The sequence below is a fragment of the Ammospiza caudacuta genome, chromosome 17 (assembly GCF_027887145.1).
Source record: "Ammospiza caudacuta isolate bAmmCau1 chromosome 17, bAmmCau1.pri, whole genome shotgun sequence".
NCBI classification, from domain to species: Eukaryota; Metazoa; Chordata; class Aves; order Passeriformes; family Passerellidae; genus Ammospiza; species Ammospiza caudacuta.
This window is the reverse complement of record NC_080609.1, coordinates 5,344,093-5,361,713: the sequence shown is the minus strand read 5'-3', so window position 1 is coordinate 5,361,713 and position 17,621 is coordinate 5,344,093. Positions and strand designations below refer to the sequence as shown.

The 17,621-nt window shown below is 39.8% G+C and overlaps 1 protein-coding gene across 15 annotated transcripts in view; it reads right to left on the bottom strand.

The window, feature by feature from the left end:
- RBFOX1 (RNA binding fox-1 homolog 1) overlaps nucleotides 1-17,621 on the bottom strand; it is a 1,162,152-nt gene that overhangs the window by 255,685 nt on the left and 888,846 nt on the right. For 4 of the 15 annotated variants that reach the window (XM_058816193.1, XM_058816191.1, XM_058816200.1 and 1 more), the window contains exon 1: nucleotides 10,019-10,189. The exons of 10 other annotated variants lie outside the window; for them this stretch is intronic. In XM_058816193.1, coding sequence (XP_058672176.1) covers nucleotides 10,019-10,162 — 144 coding nt within the window. In that variant the 5' untranslated portion in view covers nucleotides 10,163-10,189. Of the gene's footprint in view, nucleotides 1-10,018; nucleotides 10,190-17,621 lie in introns of those variants that run through there. One more of the 15 variants, XM_058816196.1, reaches the window with a different exon arrangement.

The window sequence follows — 17,621 nt, the reverse complement described above, 5'->3', positions numbered from 1 at the left end:
ACCTCATCCTGCAGTTGCTATCAAGAAACAAAGTTTCCAGGCAAAAAGGCAACTTTAAAAATGATCACTCACGTGTATTGTAGAGGAACACTGAAGCTTATTTTTGCTAATAAAAACAAAAATTATTTTTAAATGAGAATATTAAATAAGTTTTTTTAATTTCAGGTAAAGAATATGAAACTGCTTTCTTTACTGCAAATGTATTTTGTCTTTATATTTCATTTATTTATTTCTAAGAAACAAGACAGAATATAATGTGATCTGCATCTCTTTATGGTAATAAAACCATGCTAGTCTCCTTCCATAGACAACAGTATAAAGCATAAATCCAAATGGAAAACAAATGGAAGTATAATGCCACTGTGAAGCAAACCAATCAACCCTAAAACAGCTGAGATAGATCTCATCCAGCAGTTCATTCATTCTTTATAGAAAAGAAATGAAAATATTCCTAGGTGTATCAGATTAAAAAAAAAGAAAAAAAAAAAAAAACAACCAACCACCCTCAGCAGCTCTGAAAGGTTGTAAAGCACTAAATTCCTTTGATTTATGAGGCAGCGTCCACCGCACTGAGCAAAACAACTCAGCATGCCAGGACCCTTTTCCCTGAAATTCCTTTATTAACAGAGCCTGGCTCTGTGAGTGAACAAAAGCACTGGTGCAGGGTGTATAAATCATTAATACTCTGCCTTGCAATGGCTGAATTTCCTGGGTGAGCTGGGAAGGCTTCCTGCACAACAGGGATTTTGGGCTTGGAATTGGCTGCTATGAAATGTACTTCATCATCCGCCGTGTTTGACGCTTCCCAATAGCTTTGTACTTTTCCTCTCCTTTCTCTCCCCCAAGCCCAGCAACTGCAATAGAAATTTATTGGATTTTATGTCTGCAAATAAAAGGAAGAGAAAAGCAGGAAAGGAGCAAGCAAGCCTATTTGGAAGCAGAATCCTCTCCCTTTAATTTAAAGGCAGGTTGTGTGCAAGTAAAATGCAGTACTGAGAAATTAATTTGGAATTTTAGTAATTTTTAATTTGCCACTCTAAACTGGAAAAAAAAAATACAATCAAAGAAGGTATACCCCTAAAAAGGAAAAGAAATCAACTATGACAAAAAATGTGACTCTTCTCCAAATTAAGTAATCTTCAATTAGAGCATTTATTTATTTATTTTAATAGCAGGCTGGAAGAAGGGCACAGGAACTCCCAAACTCTTCTGTTTCAGTGGTTTTACTTTTGGTGTGTCAAAAAGCTTTGCAAAGAGCAACAGGCAGTTTCATGTGTACATGCCAAGCCTGGTATTCCAAGTGAAGCTGGCAGATATGGTATCAAAGGGAAAGGAAAAAAATAAACCAAGCCCCTTGGAATTGCAGTTTCTGAATGTTCCTGTATTTTTGCAGCACGACTTGCTGAAGTTGGGTAGGGAATATCAAAACTACTTATCCTGCCCCTGAAGTATGTGCAACACAGCAACAGCAAAGTGGAATGTTTTCCCAAACTTTGAGATGAAATAGCGAGTAATCTTGATGAAACATTCTGTGCTGAAACATTCCTGTTGGGGCTAGACTTGGGAAAACCAAAGAGCATGACAGGCAGAGGAATGCTGAAAAAGCACTCTCAAACCATATGCTACCCATCAGGGAAAATGACACACACTGCAAAGGTAACTGAGGATCCAGTCAGTGTTCCAGCCAGGCCAGAGCAAAATCCCAAAGGCAGCTAGCACCAATCCCAAAGGTAACCCAGCACCAATCCCAAAGGTAACCCAGTACCAATCCCAAAGGTAACCCAGCATCCACCCCAAAGGTAACCCAGCATCCATCCCAAAGGTAACCCAGCATCCATCCCAAAGGTAACCCAGCACCAATCCCAAAGGTAACCCAGCACCAATCCCAAAGGTAACCCAGCATCCACCCCAAAGGTAACCCAGCATCCATCCCAAAGGTAACCCAGCATCCATCCCAAAGGTAACCCAGCATCCATCCCAAAGGTAACCCAGCAACAACACCAAAGGTAACCCAGCACCCATCCCAAAGGTAACCCAGCATCCATCCCAAAGGTAACCCAGCACCCATCCCAAAGGTACCCAGCACCAATCCCAAAGGTAACCCAGCACTAATCCCAAAGGTAACCCAGCATCCACCCCAAAGGTAACCCAGCATCCATCCCAAGGGTGCCCAGCATCCATCCCAAGGGTGCCCAGCACCAGCACTCCAAACAAACACATTCATCCCATCTAAGCCATAAATATTTAAGGCATTTGAAATGCTGCTTTGCAAAAGTGAGCAAGCTGAAGTCAGAAGAGGGAAACATTCCAGTGGGCCATTTTACACTTCTGCAGCCATCCAGCAGAGCTGAGATTACAGGAATAAGCCTGCAATGCATGCAGGAGTCCCTCTGCATTACACAATAATGACATCCTGAACGGAAATAAATGAAGCCCCTGCAGTGCTATTCTGTCAGCTTTTGAAAGTAAATAACTTCACTTCTGACAAGACAGAGACATTTTTTTCCTCCTCCTGCCACAGAGCATTAATTGAGCCATGCAGCCATGTAACATCCCAGAGACAGGACTAATACATGACAAGGAAGAAAGCTTACAGAGGGGACACTCATGGAATACATGGGTTGCCTAAGTTCTTTTCACTCCCAAATTTTCACACTAGCTCTGTTTTGGCAAAATCTTCTTCTGAGGGTGAACTTTCAACCTTGTTTTTGTGTCCCTTTACCACATTTATTTTACCTTATTTCAAAGAAATGCTGACATTTCACACTGCTTCATGAAAGACTGTGCTTATCATAAGCGTGTATTTTAAAACTTCTTGTCTTTCCTTGTTGGTAAATAAAGCTTCATGCCTATAATCAATTAATCAATATCTGTAATTAACTATTTCAAGTATACAAGACTTACTGTCCACAACAGAGATAATGATGATTGCTATAAAACAAATGCTATGAGAGGCAAAACCAAAGAAGTCAATTTCAAAATTACATCACAATTATAATAAACATGACTGCAAGTCAGCAGGAATTGAAGGAAGGCATATTAGAACTATAAGTATATACACAAACCACAAATATGAGATGACAGTATAAAATTGATGTACAGTTACCAAAAAAAAAAAAAAAATCAAGATATTATAGTTAGGAAGAGTAACAATTTCTGGTGCATTTTGAAAAAAAGGGTTAAAAGGTAAATTTAAAGATGGTCCAAGATGAAAGCACTTGCATTCTTATTCACAAGTACCTGAACATCTTAAGGATTTCAATTTTGAAGTACCACAGAATTTCTTTCCATATCTGGAGGAAAAAGTAAAAATCAGTGACTCACTGTGAACAAAAAATAATTCACTGAACACTTCAGTTCTTACTACAGTGTCTAATTTTGATTCTGCCTGTGTTCAACACAACGAGAGAGAGCAGGATCAAAACACTGCGAGATCTCCCCACAGCTGGAGCCTGCTCTAGTGCAAAAGACCAAAGGCCCAACTACAACCAGCCAGGATGGCACAGACATTAGATATGCTATTTTCTCTAATTAAATTCACTGGGCTGCTGCACTGACAGAGTGGGAGGGGAAGCAAAATGTAAAAGAAGTCAATGGTGCTGCACTAGGCAACTCGGAGGGGAATGAGCAATGCCAGCAAGGAAATGACAGCAGGTTCTCAGGAGGGCTCTTGCACTACACATCACACTTTAAAACTGATAAATCAATCGCACATGCACCTTTAAAAGGCAGGAAAGCTTGAAGGATTCTTAGAGGGTGTTGACTTCTCCCTTCCACCATTATTCTAACTCTATAAAACAAGGCGATAAATTCCAGTGTCACAATTTTTATCACTTTCATTTATGCCACCTATTAAAAACTTCAAGAATATTTTTAGCAGGACTAATATTAACATGAGCGTAGTACTTATTTACCAATGCAGAAATACACACATTAAAAACCAAAAAAAGGTCAGACTAGTTTTGAATGGCTATGGTAAAAAAAAAATCTAAAACTGAAATATCTATTGGCTGCCCTGAGAAAAACCCCTGCTTACATAACCACCACACACTTCCCTCGTAATAAAATACGATACCACTTTTTTTTTCTTTCCTCTTTTTGTTCTTTTTTCCCCCAGAAAATATCCATCCATACACATATTCAGCAAATATAATGAATTGGGATAACTTACAAATAGCCCAACACGCAATATCCAGGCACCCCTTTTCAGATAAAGCCTTTTAAAATGTTCAAAGAGGTCACTTAGTAAAAAACAATGATTCTAAACCAAAAAGATTCACCTGCTCCTGTCACACTGAAGCTCCTTTGCAACTGCTCTTGTTCTTATAGTCCAAAGCACAGGTCACCTTCTTAACAGATTCTTCTGGTTTGTTGAGGAGTTTTTGTGTTTGGAGTTGGTTTTCTTTTTTTGGTTGAGGCTTTTTTTCCCCCCCTTTCTTCTAGTATTTAAAGAGGAGAGTACTTCACTAAAGCACCTCCTCTCCTTTTGTGAGAGACTGACCTTGTTTGACAAGGCTGGAGTTAAATGCCCCAAACCAGCTCTTACTCAGAATGAGAGCTGCTCCAGCACTTGATCTCTGAGCCACTTCTCATTAGCCTCTGGAAAACAACGGAGACAAAAGCTATGCAAACGTGGAAATTGGGCTTCGATCACAGGTGGAGTCAGCTCTCGGGTTTGTTGGTGAATACCAAACGATCTTATTTACCCCGAGCAGGATAAACAGCAAGGCATCACTCCTGAAATCCGCATTAGCAGCACTCCTGGATGCAACAGCTGCACTCCCACCTTTTGAGGTCTGCTTCATTCATGCACTAAAATTCCCTCGGAGTGCCACAGTGCCCCCTTAGGTACGAATGCATCCACAGGATGAGGTCTGGAGCATGGCAGCTCCCTTTTTGTTTTAACAGAGTGCTATAATTTGTCTGACATAGCACAGCCTTTTACCCTACACATTTGAATAAACAAGCACTGTGTTTCTCTAGGGGCAGCGAGGCTGGTTAAATGAATCAGAAAACCCTGAAAATATTGCCTACCCTCAGTCCATCAGCTACTGGACAATTATTCAAGGCCCAGCTGTAAGAAAAACAGATGGCGAGTGAGCATTAGGACCGTGGACTTCTTTGCACTCATGCAGTCATAAGCAGAGGCTGTAGGTTCTCACATGAAAATTGCCATGAAATAGCAGAGAGGGGAACAAAATCGTGCAAAGACTCCAATTTATAAGATAACAGATGCTTAAAATTTTCAAGAAGTCAGATCAACTGATTTTACAGGATAGCCACAGAGTGAGTACTGTAAAAGGAGCAGGCAAAGAAAGGCAGTGTTCTCATGATTGGTTTAAGCAGGGTCACCATAAAACATGAGTTATTGAATTCTACTGACATACCTGAACCTTTGAAGAGTCACTGAAGTATAAAATGCAAAAACTAGATACTCAGAACTGCAACTGCAATGGTGGCATTCAGCAATTGATGTGATTTTGCTCTATTGAAAAAGTTAAACTGTATCCGGGAACTGTTTGAATTGTTCATCCATTCAATTTTTTACACAATTTTAGCACAAAGATAATCTGTTCTAATCTTTATTCCATTATTGACACTATTGACTACATCAATTGAAATTGCTACCAAATAAATCAACGTTGAATTAAGCCATGAAGAAACAATGTGATAAAAAGTCTTTCAGGCTCCTATAAATCATCAGATCCAGAAGCATGACATAAGTAACTGAGAGGGGAATTCAGCTTTTCTCCATAGCCATAATGCTTAAGGCCCAAATAAAATTACACTAATTTACCATGTAAGCAGTAATGGAATAGCTGAGGTAGAGATGGAGGTTTTGTTGGTTTCTGCTCTGTTTTCATGGTGGATTCTTTTCATCATTGATATGAGAGCTGTACCATGAACTACTTTGTTAAAGACAGAAAAGGTTGATATTGAAGTTTCAGTTCAATTGTTTTCGATCTGTGAATGTCCACTATGAGCAATTGCTCCATTTAAGAGGAATTACCCTTTGTCCAAACCACTTCACTATTTAAAACAAAGCACATCTATCATCATTAAACAGAAGAAAAAAATACCAATTTTAAAATAATGACAGCAGCATTGTACATCGTGACATGGAATATTCCGTGACGTTGCAAAACAAGTTTGTTTTGTCACTTTACTCAGAAAACCCCAACAAATAACCAGCAAAACAGACCACAGGAAAACATCAGTTAACAGAGCTAAACCTCCTTTAATATATCCCAAATCCCAATTTACCAGCGGTCGACATTTTGTTGCAAAAATTACTTCAGTTTGCCATTTGATGTAAACTTGTAGTCAGAAATTTGGTTTTGCATTGATGTGCCATATTAAGGAGAAGAAGAGAAAACACAGGCATGCAGCTGTTTCTAACCCCATGAAATGCTACCAAAAGATAGGGTGCACTACAAATGCAACTTCCCTTCTCCTGTATCTTTAAATATTGACACTCAGGAAAATTCTCACCCAAAAGCATCCACACTTTCCCAGCTGGCCCTGTCCTTACAGTGACGCAGTGAAAACTTGCAAGGCAAAGCCCTCAAATTTCTCCCTCTGTTCATTGCTGCCACTGACACAGTCACTTTGGGGTGATGCTCTTTGAAAAGTCACTCTGGATTCCCATGGTTAGAACCCTATAATCAGAACCATCTTATTAAGAAAATGTCCACATAATTTCAGACCATTTCAAACAACTAACTCAGAAGCATTCTTCAGTTGCTGGCTTTTTGAAGTCAATGTCTTATCGAGAGTTAATCTATAACATGACCTAGGCCTCTGTCCTTTATTCATTTTCAACTTTATTTTCAAGAGTTAAACTCAAAATATTGTTAGGTAAAGCATCCTCCATGCATAAATTGTTTAAAAAAAATAATCAGTTCCTCACTTGGCTCTTAAAACATTACACGCATGTGTAAAGTGAAAGATATCAGAGCAAATACTCAAGTTTCTAACCCTGGAAAAAGTAGTACAGCACTTCTGTAGCACACTGTGGAAAACAGTTTATCCATTTATCCTACATTAACTGGCCAAGTGATGTCACTTGCACAAAGAAATTATGGCCAATTTTAAATGACTACCAAAGCACAGATTTTCCCAAATTATTCATTCAGCTCCACAGAAAACCAGCATCCTTGTGGCTATGAGGATAAATAAATATTTAGTGACAAAGAGTGGCTTCCTCATCTTGAGAAGAATGCAATGCCTTTCACAGTCTTCCAACAAAGACACATCTCCAATTGTAAAATTTACACCTGACAGAATACCAATGTAAATACACAAAATAAGAATTATCTTCATAAGTTCTAAATAGGCAGCAAAGTTTAACAACTGACTTATAACTCAGTTATAATACAGATGTCTGAGTTCATTTTAATTGAGGTGCAAGTGAGCAGACATATCTCAAGTGCAATTTTTAGAGAGGAAAAAAAAAATACTTGATAGCTTCACAATATCTATTTACTGCTGGTCACAGGTTGCACAGGCAGGGGGGATTCACTAGTTATTAAGTTGCCACATAAGGCTTTTAGGTTACCTGTATTTAAGATCGATAGACAACTTGATAGAGAGAGAAAAACATTTACAGTTTCACTAAAATACTGATATTTGCAGTAAACATACAAACCAAGTCTTTTTGTCTGTTTGCTCTAAACTATCTCATAGGGGAAAAATAGCAAAAAACCCAAGTAGATTGTCATGGTAAAAGTTTATTAATGCTTTTCAAAAAAAACCAACTTATTCCTTTGCTGTTTAAAACCAGAACCATGTTATATTGGCTTTGCAGGTGATGTCAACTCAGTCCTCTCTGCCTGGATAATCTTGAGATAAAGTAAAATTGTTCCTAAAGAAATACTTAATCAAATGCATAAAATAAGAGACCATATGTGAATTAAGAACATGATTACCTGACTCTCTAGGAATTCAGAATAACTAAAATGCCAGCCAGCGATCAAAAGAAGCAACAATGAGAGAATTTTAGAACCTGCCACAATTTTCATCACAAATTTAGCAGACTTTTCAACCTCTTATATAATTGTGATTAGCACACACAGGATGATTCTAAACTGACAATAGGATTAAGGAGATGAGAAAGCAAACACTTAAAAAAAATTCTTTCAGTGTAGCAGTTAATCCACTTAAAGAGTTAAAAATTATCCACTAGATATAGCGCTTTGCAAAGTGCATTAGCAATCACTTCTCATCTTGCTCTCAGATGGAACAGAGGCAGCTGAATTCCCTGTTTTATTCATTAGAGTTGCACAGTTTCTTAAACCTTAAAGCAATGCCATGCCATAGATGTGTTTGCATAATGATACTGCAATATCTCACTGAGGAAGGTTATTGGAGCGCCCAGCCTCATCTTTGTGTTATCCTTTATCAGCTCCTTGTGTGGCCATGTTGACCTCTCACCTGAATCCCCATTTTTCCTTTCAAAAGCCCTATTTTTAACACACAACTTGCTCTTTGACAAACTCAAAACAACAAACCCAGAACAAAACACAGGAGTACATTTTGTATGTAACCACCAAGTGCACAAGTCACACTGGATCATTAAAGCTGGTCTATAAATGCCATTCCCAAAACGGATCCAGAATACAGAACCACCAAGAACGTACATTTTAGTTATGGCATGCAAATTACTGAAATTTAAACACATCATATTTATCTGATGCAAATTTTAATTGCAGACATATGAATCCCTCCCACATGCATGGATAATCTAGGGCGCATGCAAGAATCTGTTATTATGCACTCCTAAGCTGGAAGTCAGAAATGGTTTATACTACACTACAGCAGAAAAAAAGAAACCTACAGTAGGGTTTTATCCCGAAAATATTGGAGCTCTCTTCTTTCAGCAGTAACAGAAAAACAAATATCCTCAAATAAAAATAAGCTTTAAATCTATTTTATCTATTTCTTAGGAACAAAATAATTATCGTACAACATATTTCAGGCTTTTGTGAATGCAGAAATAAAGTTAGACTTTCAGGGAAGTCAATATGCACAGAAACTGTTGTAGTGGAAGTTGGAAGAAATGCCCCTATTTGTTACAGTAGGCACAAGAATATTTTTTCCTCCTGAAGTTACAAGAGAACTGATAGGATAGACTGGATTAATCATTTTTGCATGATAACATATTTCTGTCTTGGCTCTACACACTTACTAGATGACTCTCTAATGGTGGATTCAGTTATAAAACAGAGTAGGATACAAACATGATTCCAAATTACTATTTTAAAAAAAAGTGCTATTATAGTTATTTCACACTATAGCAGAGAGGGGTATCAATTATTAAATAATTTAGGAAGAGAGAGTGGGAGGAAATACTTTAAAAAAAGCCTCTAAGCAAAAATGAAATGATTTTTTTTTAAATAATTGAAAATTGAGTAGAAATTGGTAATGTTTTGCTGATACCCAAACATTTTTTTTAAGCCCTGTCCAATATACTTCAGCGATAGAAGTGTTCTGCACAGATATATCTTTATAAATCATCCTTTTCCCTGTGAACTAAAAATCAGCTTGGCTTTAATCAGCAGCATGCTTTAACACAGACTTAAAATTCCTGTCTTCAAAGAAGGCTTAAACAAAATTGCCATTGGGCACATTTACATTAGAAGTATAATTTATGCCTGCAAGTGAATAAAGAGCAGTCCTTTATGGCTGAAACTCTGCTACAGCATCCACGAGAAATGCAGGCACAGGACTGTGTTAAATATCTATAAACATCACCAACAGAGACACAGCAAAAAAAAAAAAAAAAAAAAAAAAAAATCAACAGCAAAATACCAAAAGATATGCGAAGGCTCGATGCTCTGTTAAAACATATTTTCTACTCACTCTCACATTCTTAAGTGCAGGCACAACACTCGCTGCACACGGTGGGAGACATTTATACAATCTATTCACACAAAAAATACCTCCCCGCCTGCAAATCCCCCGAACGGCGCTGACAAAGCAAGCACTGCGAGGAAAAGGAAAAGTTAAGCAAACTTACCTGCTGTAAGTACATAAAAGTCAAGGCACAGGAGAGCTGGGGACACATGCCCACATTCGGCAGTGCCACGCAGGTTGCACCCGTAAGGGGATGCTGCATGGTGTTGCTCTGAAGTCTACGTAGAACAAGTGAGGGGGCTTGCATGCAAGCACGTTTGCCCTATCTTGTCACTATGGGCTGGTTGTTATTTTTTTTTTTTTTTTCTCCTCTCCCTTTTGATTATTTAAATAAGAAACGGGGTTTCTCGGCTGCCTTTCCTCTCCCCAGCGCTAAGCCCCTACATTCGTTTGTCAGCTAAGGCAACTTGGTAGGTTTAAACTAGGAATTTTTAACCGAGAGGAAAAAAAGAAGACACAGCCTGCAGCCTATTGATGAGCAAATGGAACTTCCTCAATGACAGAGAGCTGAAGCTTGTCTCACAACAGTAGCTGCTGACTAGGAGAGAGAGAGGGAGAGAGAGAGAGAGAGACTCAGTGAGGCTCAGTCGGCTGGTGCTGATGCTGCACAGCTTCTCATTTGTCAAATGGGTCCTAGGGCAGGGTCTTTACCACTCACCAAAATTCAAATACTGCATTTTAAAAATCCCTGGAGAGGATAGGAAAGGAGAGAAAGTGAGCGCGCTGCATCGCAGGCATCCATGAGATCTGGGCAATTAGTGTCATTGCCCAGCTGGGACTGAATGCCTGTTATGATTCTGCACGCACACAGACACACTCACACCCTTCCCCCCTCCCAGGACTCACACCTGACTGGAAAAGGGCTTTCCCCTTCTAAGAACACAAGTGTGAAGCGCAAAGTGGGAAAGGGAAAGAATCTTGGCTAGTCAAGAGGATTCCGGCAAATACACAGCCCTACCAGCAAATGAGCTTTTTTGAAGCACAAATTAATTTTATATCTACATTTCATTCGCTATCCAGCTTCCCAAAGAAGCCTATGAAAGCATTACAGTGAAACCGTGCAGGAGCTGTGTAACCACTGCAGCAGAAACACTGGGAATGAAACAGAATTCTATGGCATACTGTGTCTACCTTACAGGGGGAGGGGAGCACACTTGGAGAAAGACTGTATCTTAAAATTGGTCTAAAGCCCATCTCAACTAAAATTACAAATTTATTTGACAGCTAGTCAATCTATTATCAAGGAGTGCCCTATCAGGTTACATGGAAAAATTACATTTGCAATTTTCAGAATTTAATGTTTACTTTCTACTTTGAGAACGATACCTCAAAATTAGTATTCCACTCTTGCCAGCTTTTTATTCACCCCCCCCTTTATTTTATGGAGTAATAATTATTCATTAGTAGATCTAGTTAGTCTTTATGTAATAAAGTAGGATGTGACCTGCAAATCAAATAATTTATACTACAGCTTGTCCTTGAGGTCCTATATTACAGATCTTTTTTTCCTAAGATACAACTCAAGTATAACAGAAGATATTACTATTTTTAATTAGAATTTGACAAATGAATTAAATATTAATTCTTCAGGAAAGAAGGTCAAACCTCACAGAACCACCTAAGGTTTTGAAGGGGTTCCTTCTTTTAAAAGGACTCTGAAGAAGATTTGAAAATCGCCTATTTTATAGGATACATAATTCCCACAAAAACACATCTGAGACCAAGAGTTTAGTGCTAACAACAATAAGCAAATAACCCACATACAAGAAAAGCCTATTCCATCAACAGCATAACTGGTTTGATATAACATCTACCCTTAAAAACAAATAATAGTCCCCGCTTAACTGGAAACAGAATCAAAACACGTCACTGCAACTCAGGTGCTACATTTAAAAAAAATAATTTCTTTCTCATTCTACATGTGCACACATACCTGCACCCACACAAGCCTCAGAGACTGATTTAGATCCACTAAGTCTTCTTCACGCAAAACTGAGTATTTTCCAGCAGGATCAGTTATTACGTCATTTTCTTTCTCAAAAGCAGTCAATGCAACAAAACCAAGGTACTCATAACTCGGTAATCAACACCAAAACAATCATGCACAAACTTACAATAAAGGAATTGGGTTTGGCTTAGGAAACATCCATGCTTTTTGCAGTTTATCATGGACTCATCTACTAAAACAGCCCAGATTATTTTATCACAAAAAAACCCTCCAAAAATCCAAACAAAAACCCCAAACCACCAACCAAAAAAACCTCTCATGCCACAGAGCAAGAGCGAGTGAGGAGGAGGAGAAATGAACCCTCTCTGTGCCCTTTCTCCTTTTTTCATTCTTTCTCTGTGCCTTAAGCAGTCTCCTGTTCTGACAGGAGTATGTCATGCTTTTCTTCATTCTTTTTTATTTTTTTCTAGCCCAGAAAGGCTGTTATTCTGCAAATGCCCTGAGCTGAGAGAAGTTTTTCCTCAGTTCAGTTTCATATGAAATACCATAAATAATACATGGCACTTTAATGAGACCTTATCAGCATGTTTAATGAAAAACAAATACGTTATGTAAGGTAACCAACTCCTTCTACATTATGTCAGAATCAAAGGCAGCATGCTTCCTAGCCAAACAGTTTGGAACTATATAAGCCTATCCAATTTCCCAAAGTGAGGTTCTGGAACATAGTGATGGTCAAGCAAAGCTTCTTCTGTCTACTGCACTATTTTACAGCTAAAAGGACATCCATAAAACAGATTAAATTCTTAAAAGCAGTGTGTTGAACAATTGCTTCAAGAGAATTTAGCATTGTCAATGTAGCTAACAGTCATTGTAGAAGTGAATTTCTCATTGGCCTTTTATCCTTAATTTTCACCCAATTCAAAGTCAGAAAAACATGACTCACAAATACCATGAATTCCTGACATTTACATAATTATGTTGTTAAAACAAGAACAGCAATATCTTAACTATCCAAATCATCTGTACACAGAGAAACAATAAACATACATAATTCAGTAGTGTAAGAGACCTAAAAAAGAAACACAATTCTTTAGCCTGATATATGCTCCTTCAAGAGATGCAGGGGAAAGTCATTATCAATTTTCATCCCTTCCAAGGATAACTTGTCATTATGTCTAAAAAGAAAAAAAGGTAACAAAGTGTGTTTTATTTTTATAAGTATAAAATCAATGTCTCTTCTTTAAAGCCATTTCCTTGTTTACACACACTTTTGTCCCTAACCCAGCCCATTAATCACCCCACAGCCCCAGTTATGGCTATATATACCCTAAGTGCCACCACAGCTGTGCCAAGGGGACAGCAAGGCCTGTGCACAGCCTGACCTTCCTACACAGGGACAGTGTCCCTGCAACAGCATCATGCATTCCACAGAGCAGCACAGACTCCAGAGCATCTCATCTACAAATTGTGAACAGCTCCATGTTGCCTTCATTCTGCCACATTCAGAGTGGGCAATTGCCAAGGCCACTTCTCCTCCAGCACATGACATTTCCCACCTTCATTCAGCCCTCTTGGGGCAGGAACTGAACTCACCCCACACTCAGCTGCTGATATTATCAAGTACCTATCGATTAACAACAAATACCAACATTTTACAATTAAAAAAAAAAAAAAAAGAGGCCAACCATCTACATTGCCCACATCAGCCTCTGTGGGAGTTCCTAGAAACATTCCAGGAGATAAAACCTTTTTCCACACTAATAATGGACATAAATGCAATGACTACTGCACCACCAGGAGAGGCAACACTCTCTCCTTCAGCCTCTTTGAGAGTTCCTAGAAATATTCTATGAGATAAAACCTTCTTCCACACTAATGATGGATGCATCTGAAATGCAACGACTACTGCACCACCAGGAGAGGCAACACTCCCTCCTGCAGCCTCTTCGGACTGCCCATGCCATGGTTTATGGCACAGGCAGAGAACTTGCAGGCAGACGCCTTTTCCCCACAGTCAGTGAGAACACCATTTGAAAAATGCCACCAGCAAAGCCTGGACCAAACTTGAACATGCAGATAAAAACATGAAACAGAGAAATTCTGCAAAAAGGACCAACAACACTTCTCACACAGCTGACTTAGAAATCCAAACCCACTGGCATTTGCAATGCATCTGTTTGTTTAATGTAACACTTCCTATTTAAAATCAACCACTCCGTTGTTGTGGCCTGGTAGGCAACCTCAAACTGAAGTTCAAATTTTGCATTTCCAAACTTTTGACCTAGAAGTCAACCTTTGGAATTACCACAGCAGAGTGTCTAACATTCCAGCCATTTCCATCAAGTAAAGGAAAGCTCTGCAAGACATCACCTGCACCACCACACACCATCTCACACCTCAAACTCATCTCAGTAGTAGCCTACATTAAGAAGTTCACACATAGAGGATCAAGCATCAGAAAAAATAAATCACAACTGCATATTAAATACTCCATGTGAAGAAGGTAATTTCTTCTCAACTTTATAAAGTGGTTGCTATGGTACAAAAATAATTCAGACAAGTGGTATAAAATCTAATAGTAGAGCAGTCCTTTCTCTAAATTCTCCTTTTCTAGCGCCACATGAAAAAATAGCTCCCTGGACTTGAAACCAGGAAAAGCAGTATATTATAAAATTGAATAGATCAGGAACATATTTTGATAAATTACTATGAGTTATCAATATCTCTGCCTGTATTTCACATAGTATTCTATTTTACAGTAGATATACTGTATCTTTTTTTAAAAAAAAGTGAGGAAACATAACAGAATTTTTTAATATTCTGTACTATCAAAAATATTAAATAGGGCTTTCCTCTGTTCTGGTAAACTAAAAGGCACCATCTCATCCTTCCAGTGGTATTTTCCTATTATGACTGCCCCTATTTCTAATATCAGGTTTATGTCTCCTTTAGAAGTAGTTTTTTTGCACAAAGATCAGGACATTACAGAGGCTCATGCTTACCTCAGGCAAGCAAGAATCACTAATTTTCTGTTTCTATTAAGCACCGTGTTACATCCATTGACTTCTCCAGTACTTCATACCCAATCTCCCCAAACCCTCTGTAGCACAGAGTTAACCTCCTCAGCACCACTCAACACACAAACACTCAGCATTAACTCCGAATTTTTCACAACAGAAGCAGCCAGGAGCCCTTATTTCCACCAAGGGGGGAAAGGCAAGAAAATGAAATATTCAGCATTTAGAGAGTTAAGGGAGTGCGTTCCTTGGCGGGGTGATCTCACTGCTTTGGAGGTGTTATCCTCGTTTTGGGGTATCCTGTAGGGAACCTGGGGGATGCAAACAAGACCTGTGTGGGTATTCTGTGGGGAACCTGGGGGATGCAAACAAGGCTGGTGTGGGTATTCTGGGGGGAACCTGGGGGATGCAAACACCCCTGGTGTGGGTATTCTGGGGGGAACCTGGGGGTGCAAACACCCCTGGTGTGGGTATCCCATAGGGAACCTGGGGGATGCAAACACCCCTGGTGTGGGTATTCTGGGGGGAACCTGGGGGACGCAAACAAGGCTGGTGTGGGTATCCCATAGGGAACCTGGGGGACGCAAACACCCCTGGTGTGGGTATCCCATAGGGAACCTGGGGGACGCAAACACCCCTGGTGTGGGTATCCCATAGGGAACCTGGGGGACGCAAACACCCCTGGTGTGGGTATCCCATAGGGAACCTGGGGGACGCAAACAAGGCTGGTGTGGGTATTCTGGGGGGAACCTGGGGGATGCAAACAAACCTGGTGTGGGTATTCTGGGGGGAACCTGGGGGATACAAACAAGGCTGGTGTGGGTATTCTGGGGGGAACCTGGGGGATGCAAACAAGGCTGGTGTGGGTATTCTGTGGGGAACCTGGGGGATGCACACCAGGCCGGTTTCAGCCCCGCGGGCGGTTCGGGTGCGTGCGGAGCGGGGCCGGGAGCGCTCCCGCTCCGCCGTTCCGGGCGCTCCATCTAGCGGAGACACGGCTCATTCCTTCCAGGGGACACGGAACATTCCAGGGGACACGGAGCGGGCCCGGACACAGGCGGCATTCCCTGCGGACAGCGCCATCCCGAGCTCTCCCGCATCCATCCCCACGGTCCCTGCTCGCTTCTCCGCCTTCCCGGCCGATTTTTGTGCTCCATCAGCGCCGAGACTCGGTGGGCAGACAGTGCAAAGCCAGCGCGGCTGGTGCATCAAGAGAAAAGGAGCTGGGGATGCGCTGGTGGCACAGGAACCACGGGCAGGATAAGGAAGGGCTGCGCTGGGCAGAACAAGAACAATGAGTGCAGCGGCTCTGCTCTAGCAAAGTTTAAGATGATGTGCCATTCCATAGTCAGGAAAATAAACAAAAAAAATACCCAAATAGCTTTATCTCAAGTGTTAACTCCAAACTCGGGAAGCAGTGACATAGGCAGACCCAAGAAGGCGAAACAGAAATTGGTGCAGCAAAAATCCTCTGTCAATCCCACTGTCACCTCCCTCAGCACAAAGGTAGTGCAGACACCACGACATTTCATTTAGGAAGCACAGGGTGCTCACACCAGCCATGCATTGCTGTCACGACACCAAACCAATTTCTACAAACAGCTACTTAAAGCAATTCTTTAGATATGACGCATTGGAACAAGCCTGCATCACAAAAGGACCCCCTGAACACAGGTGTGCAGCTCAATAATTAGCATTTAGGTTATTCTTTGTATCACAATCTTAGAAAGACAACTAGTGTGCCTTGCCCTATAATGGTTTTTCCACAATTCCAGATGAGAAGACATGGCAGTATAATTCTTAGAAAATGAACTCGATGAAACTTAAAAATTCACAATTTTTAAAACTTAATCTAAAAATTAAGGAATATTAACCACAGAAAATTGTGTACACTTTGTTTATGTTCAGCCCATAGAATGGGAGGGCTACAAACTACTCAGAGGTGTACAGCTGAACCTGAAGTGACAAAGCCTACTTTTCCCTGCTGCCACTTGTGGCAGTTGGTCAAGTATCAGGAGGAAGAGAGAGTATTTGATAGTGCATGTTTCACTTAAATTTGCTTTTATACAAAACTTTGTTTTCTTATTTTATAGACACAAGTTAGTTACAGTACTACACTCCCTATGTTGTTCATGTATACAACACTTATTTTAAACTAAAATTTTGACACAAATTCATTAATCCACAGAAGTTTGCCCTATTTGTTTGGTTGGGTTTTTTTCCCTCCATAATTTGTACCACCACATCTCACACTTTGCTGCTGTTATAATTTACCAGGAAAGAATTTAACTTTTAGGACAAAGTAAGCTCCAGGAGAACAGAACTTTAGAGCTTGTTTCCATGTAATACAAATAAAAAATAAAATAACTAAAGTAGCATCAAATTTAATTGTAAGAATACACAGTAGGGCAGCATAAACACATCTTGATCAAGAAGGTTTTTTTATAAAATATTATTAATCTTTTAAAAATTAAAAGAATGTCAAATCTCAGAAGGAGAATAAGTGATAGATTAATTATGCTATTATGTAAAGGTTGCCTCTTTTTTCTGTAGGAATTAAATTAAATGGACATCAGCACAGCTTCCTTCACAGTGAAACCACATCTTTTATTATTCTGTCCACATCTGGACATCCCCTCATATATTCTGAATCCAAGTCCACACACTTAGTCCTCAGTGCCGGACTCATTTAATGGATACCAGAACAGACAGTAACATGCTCATGTACGGCACCAAGA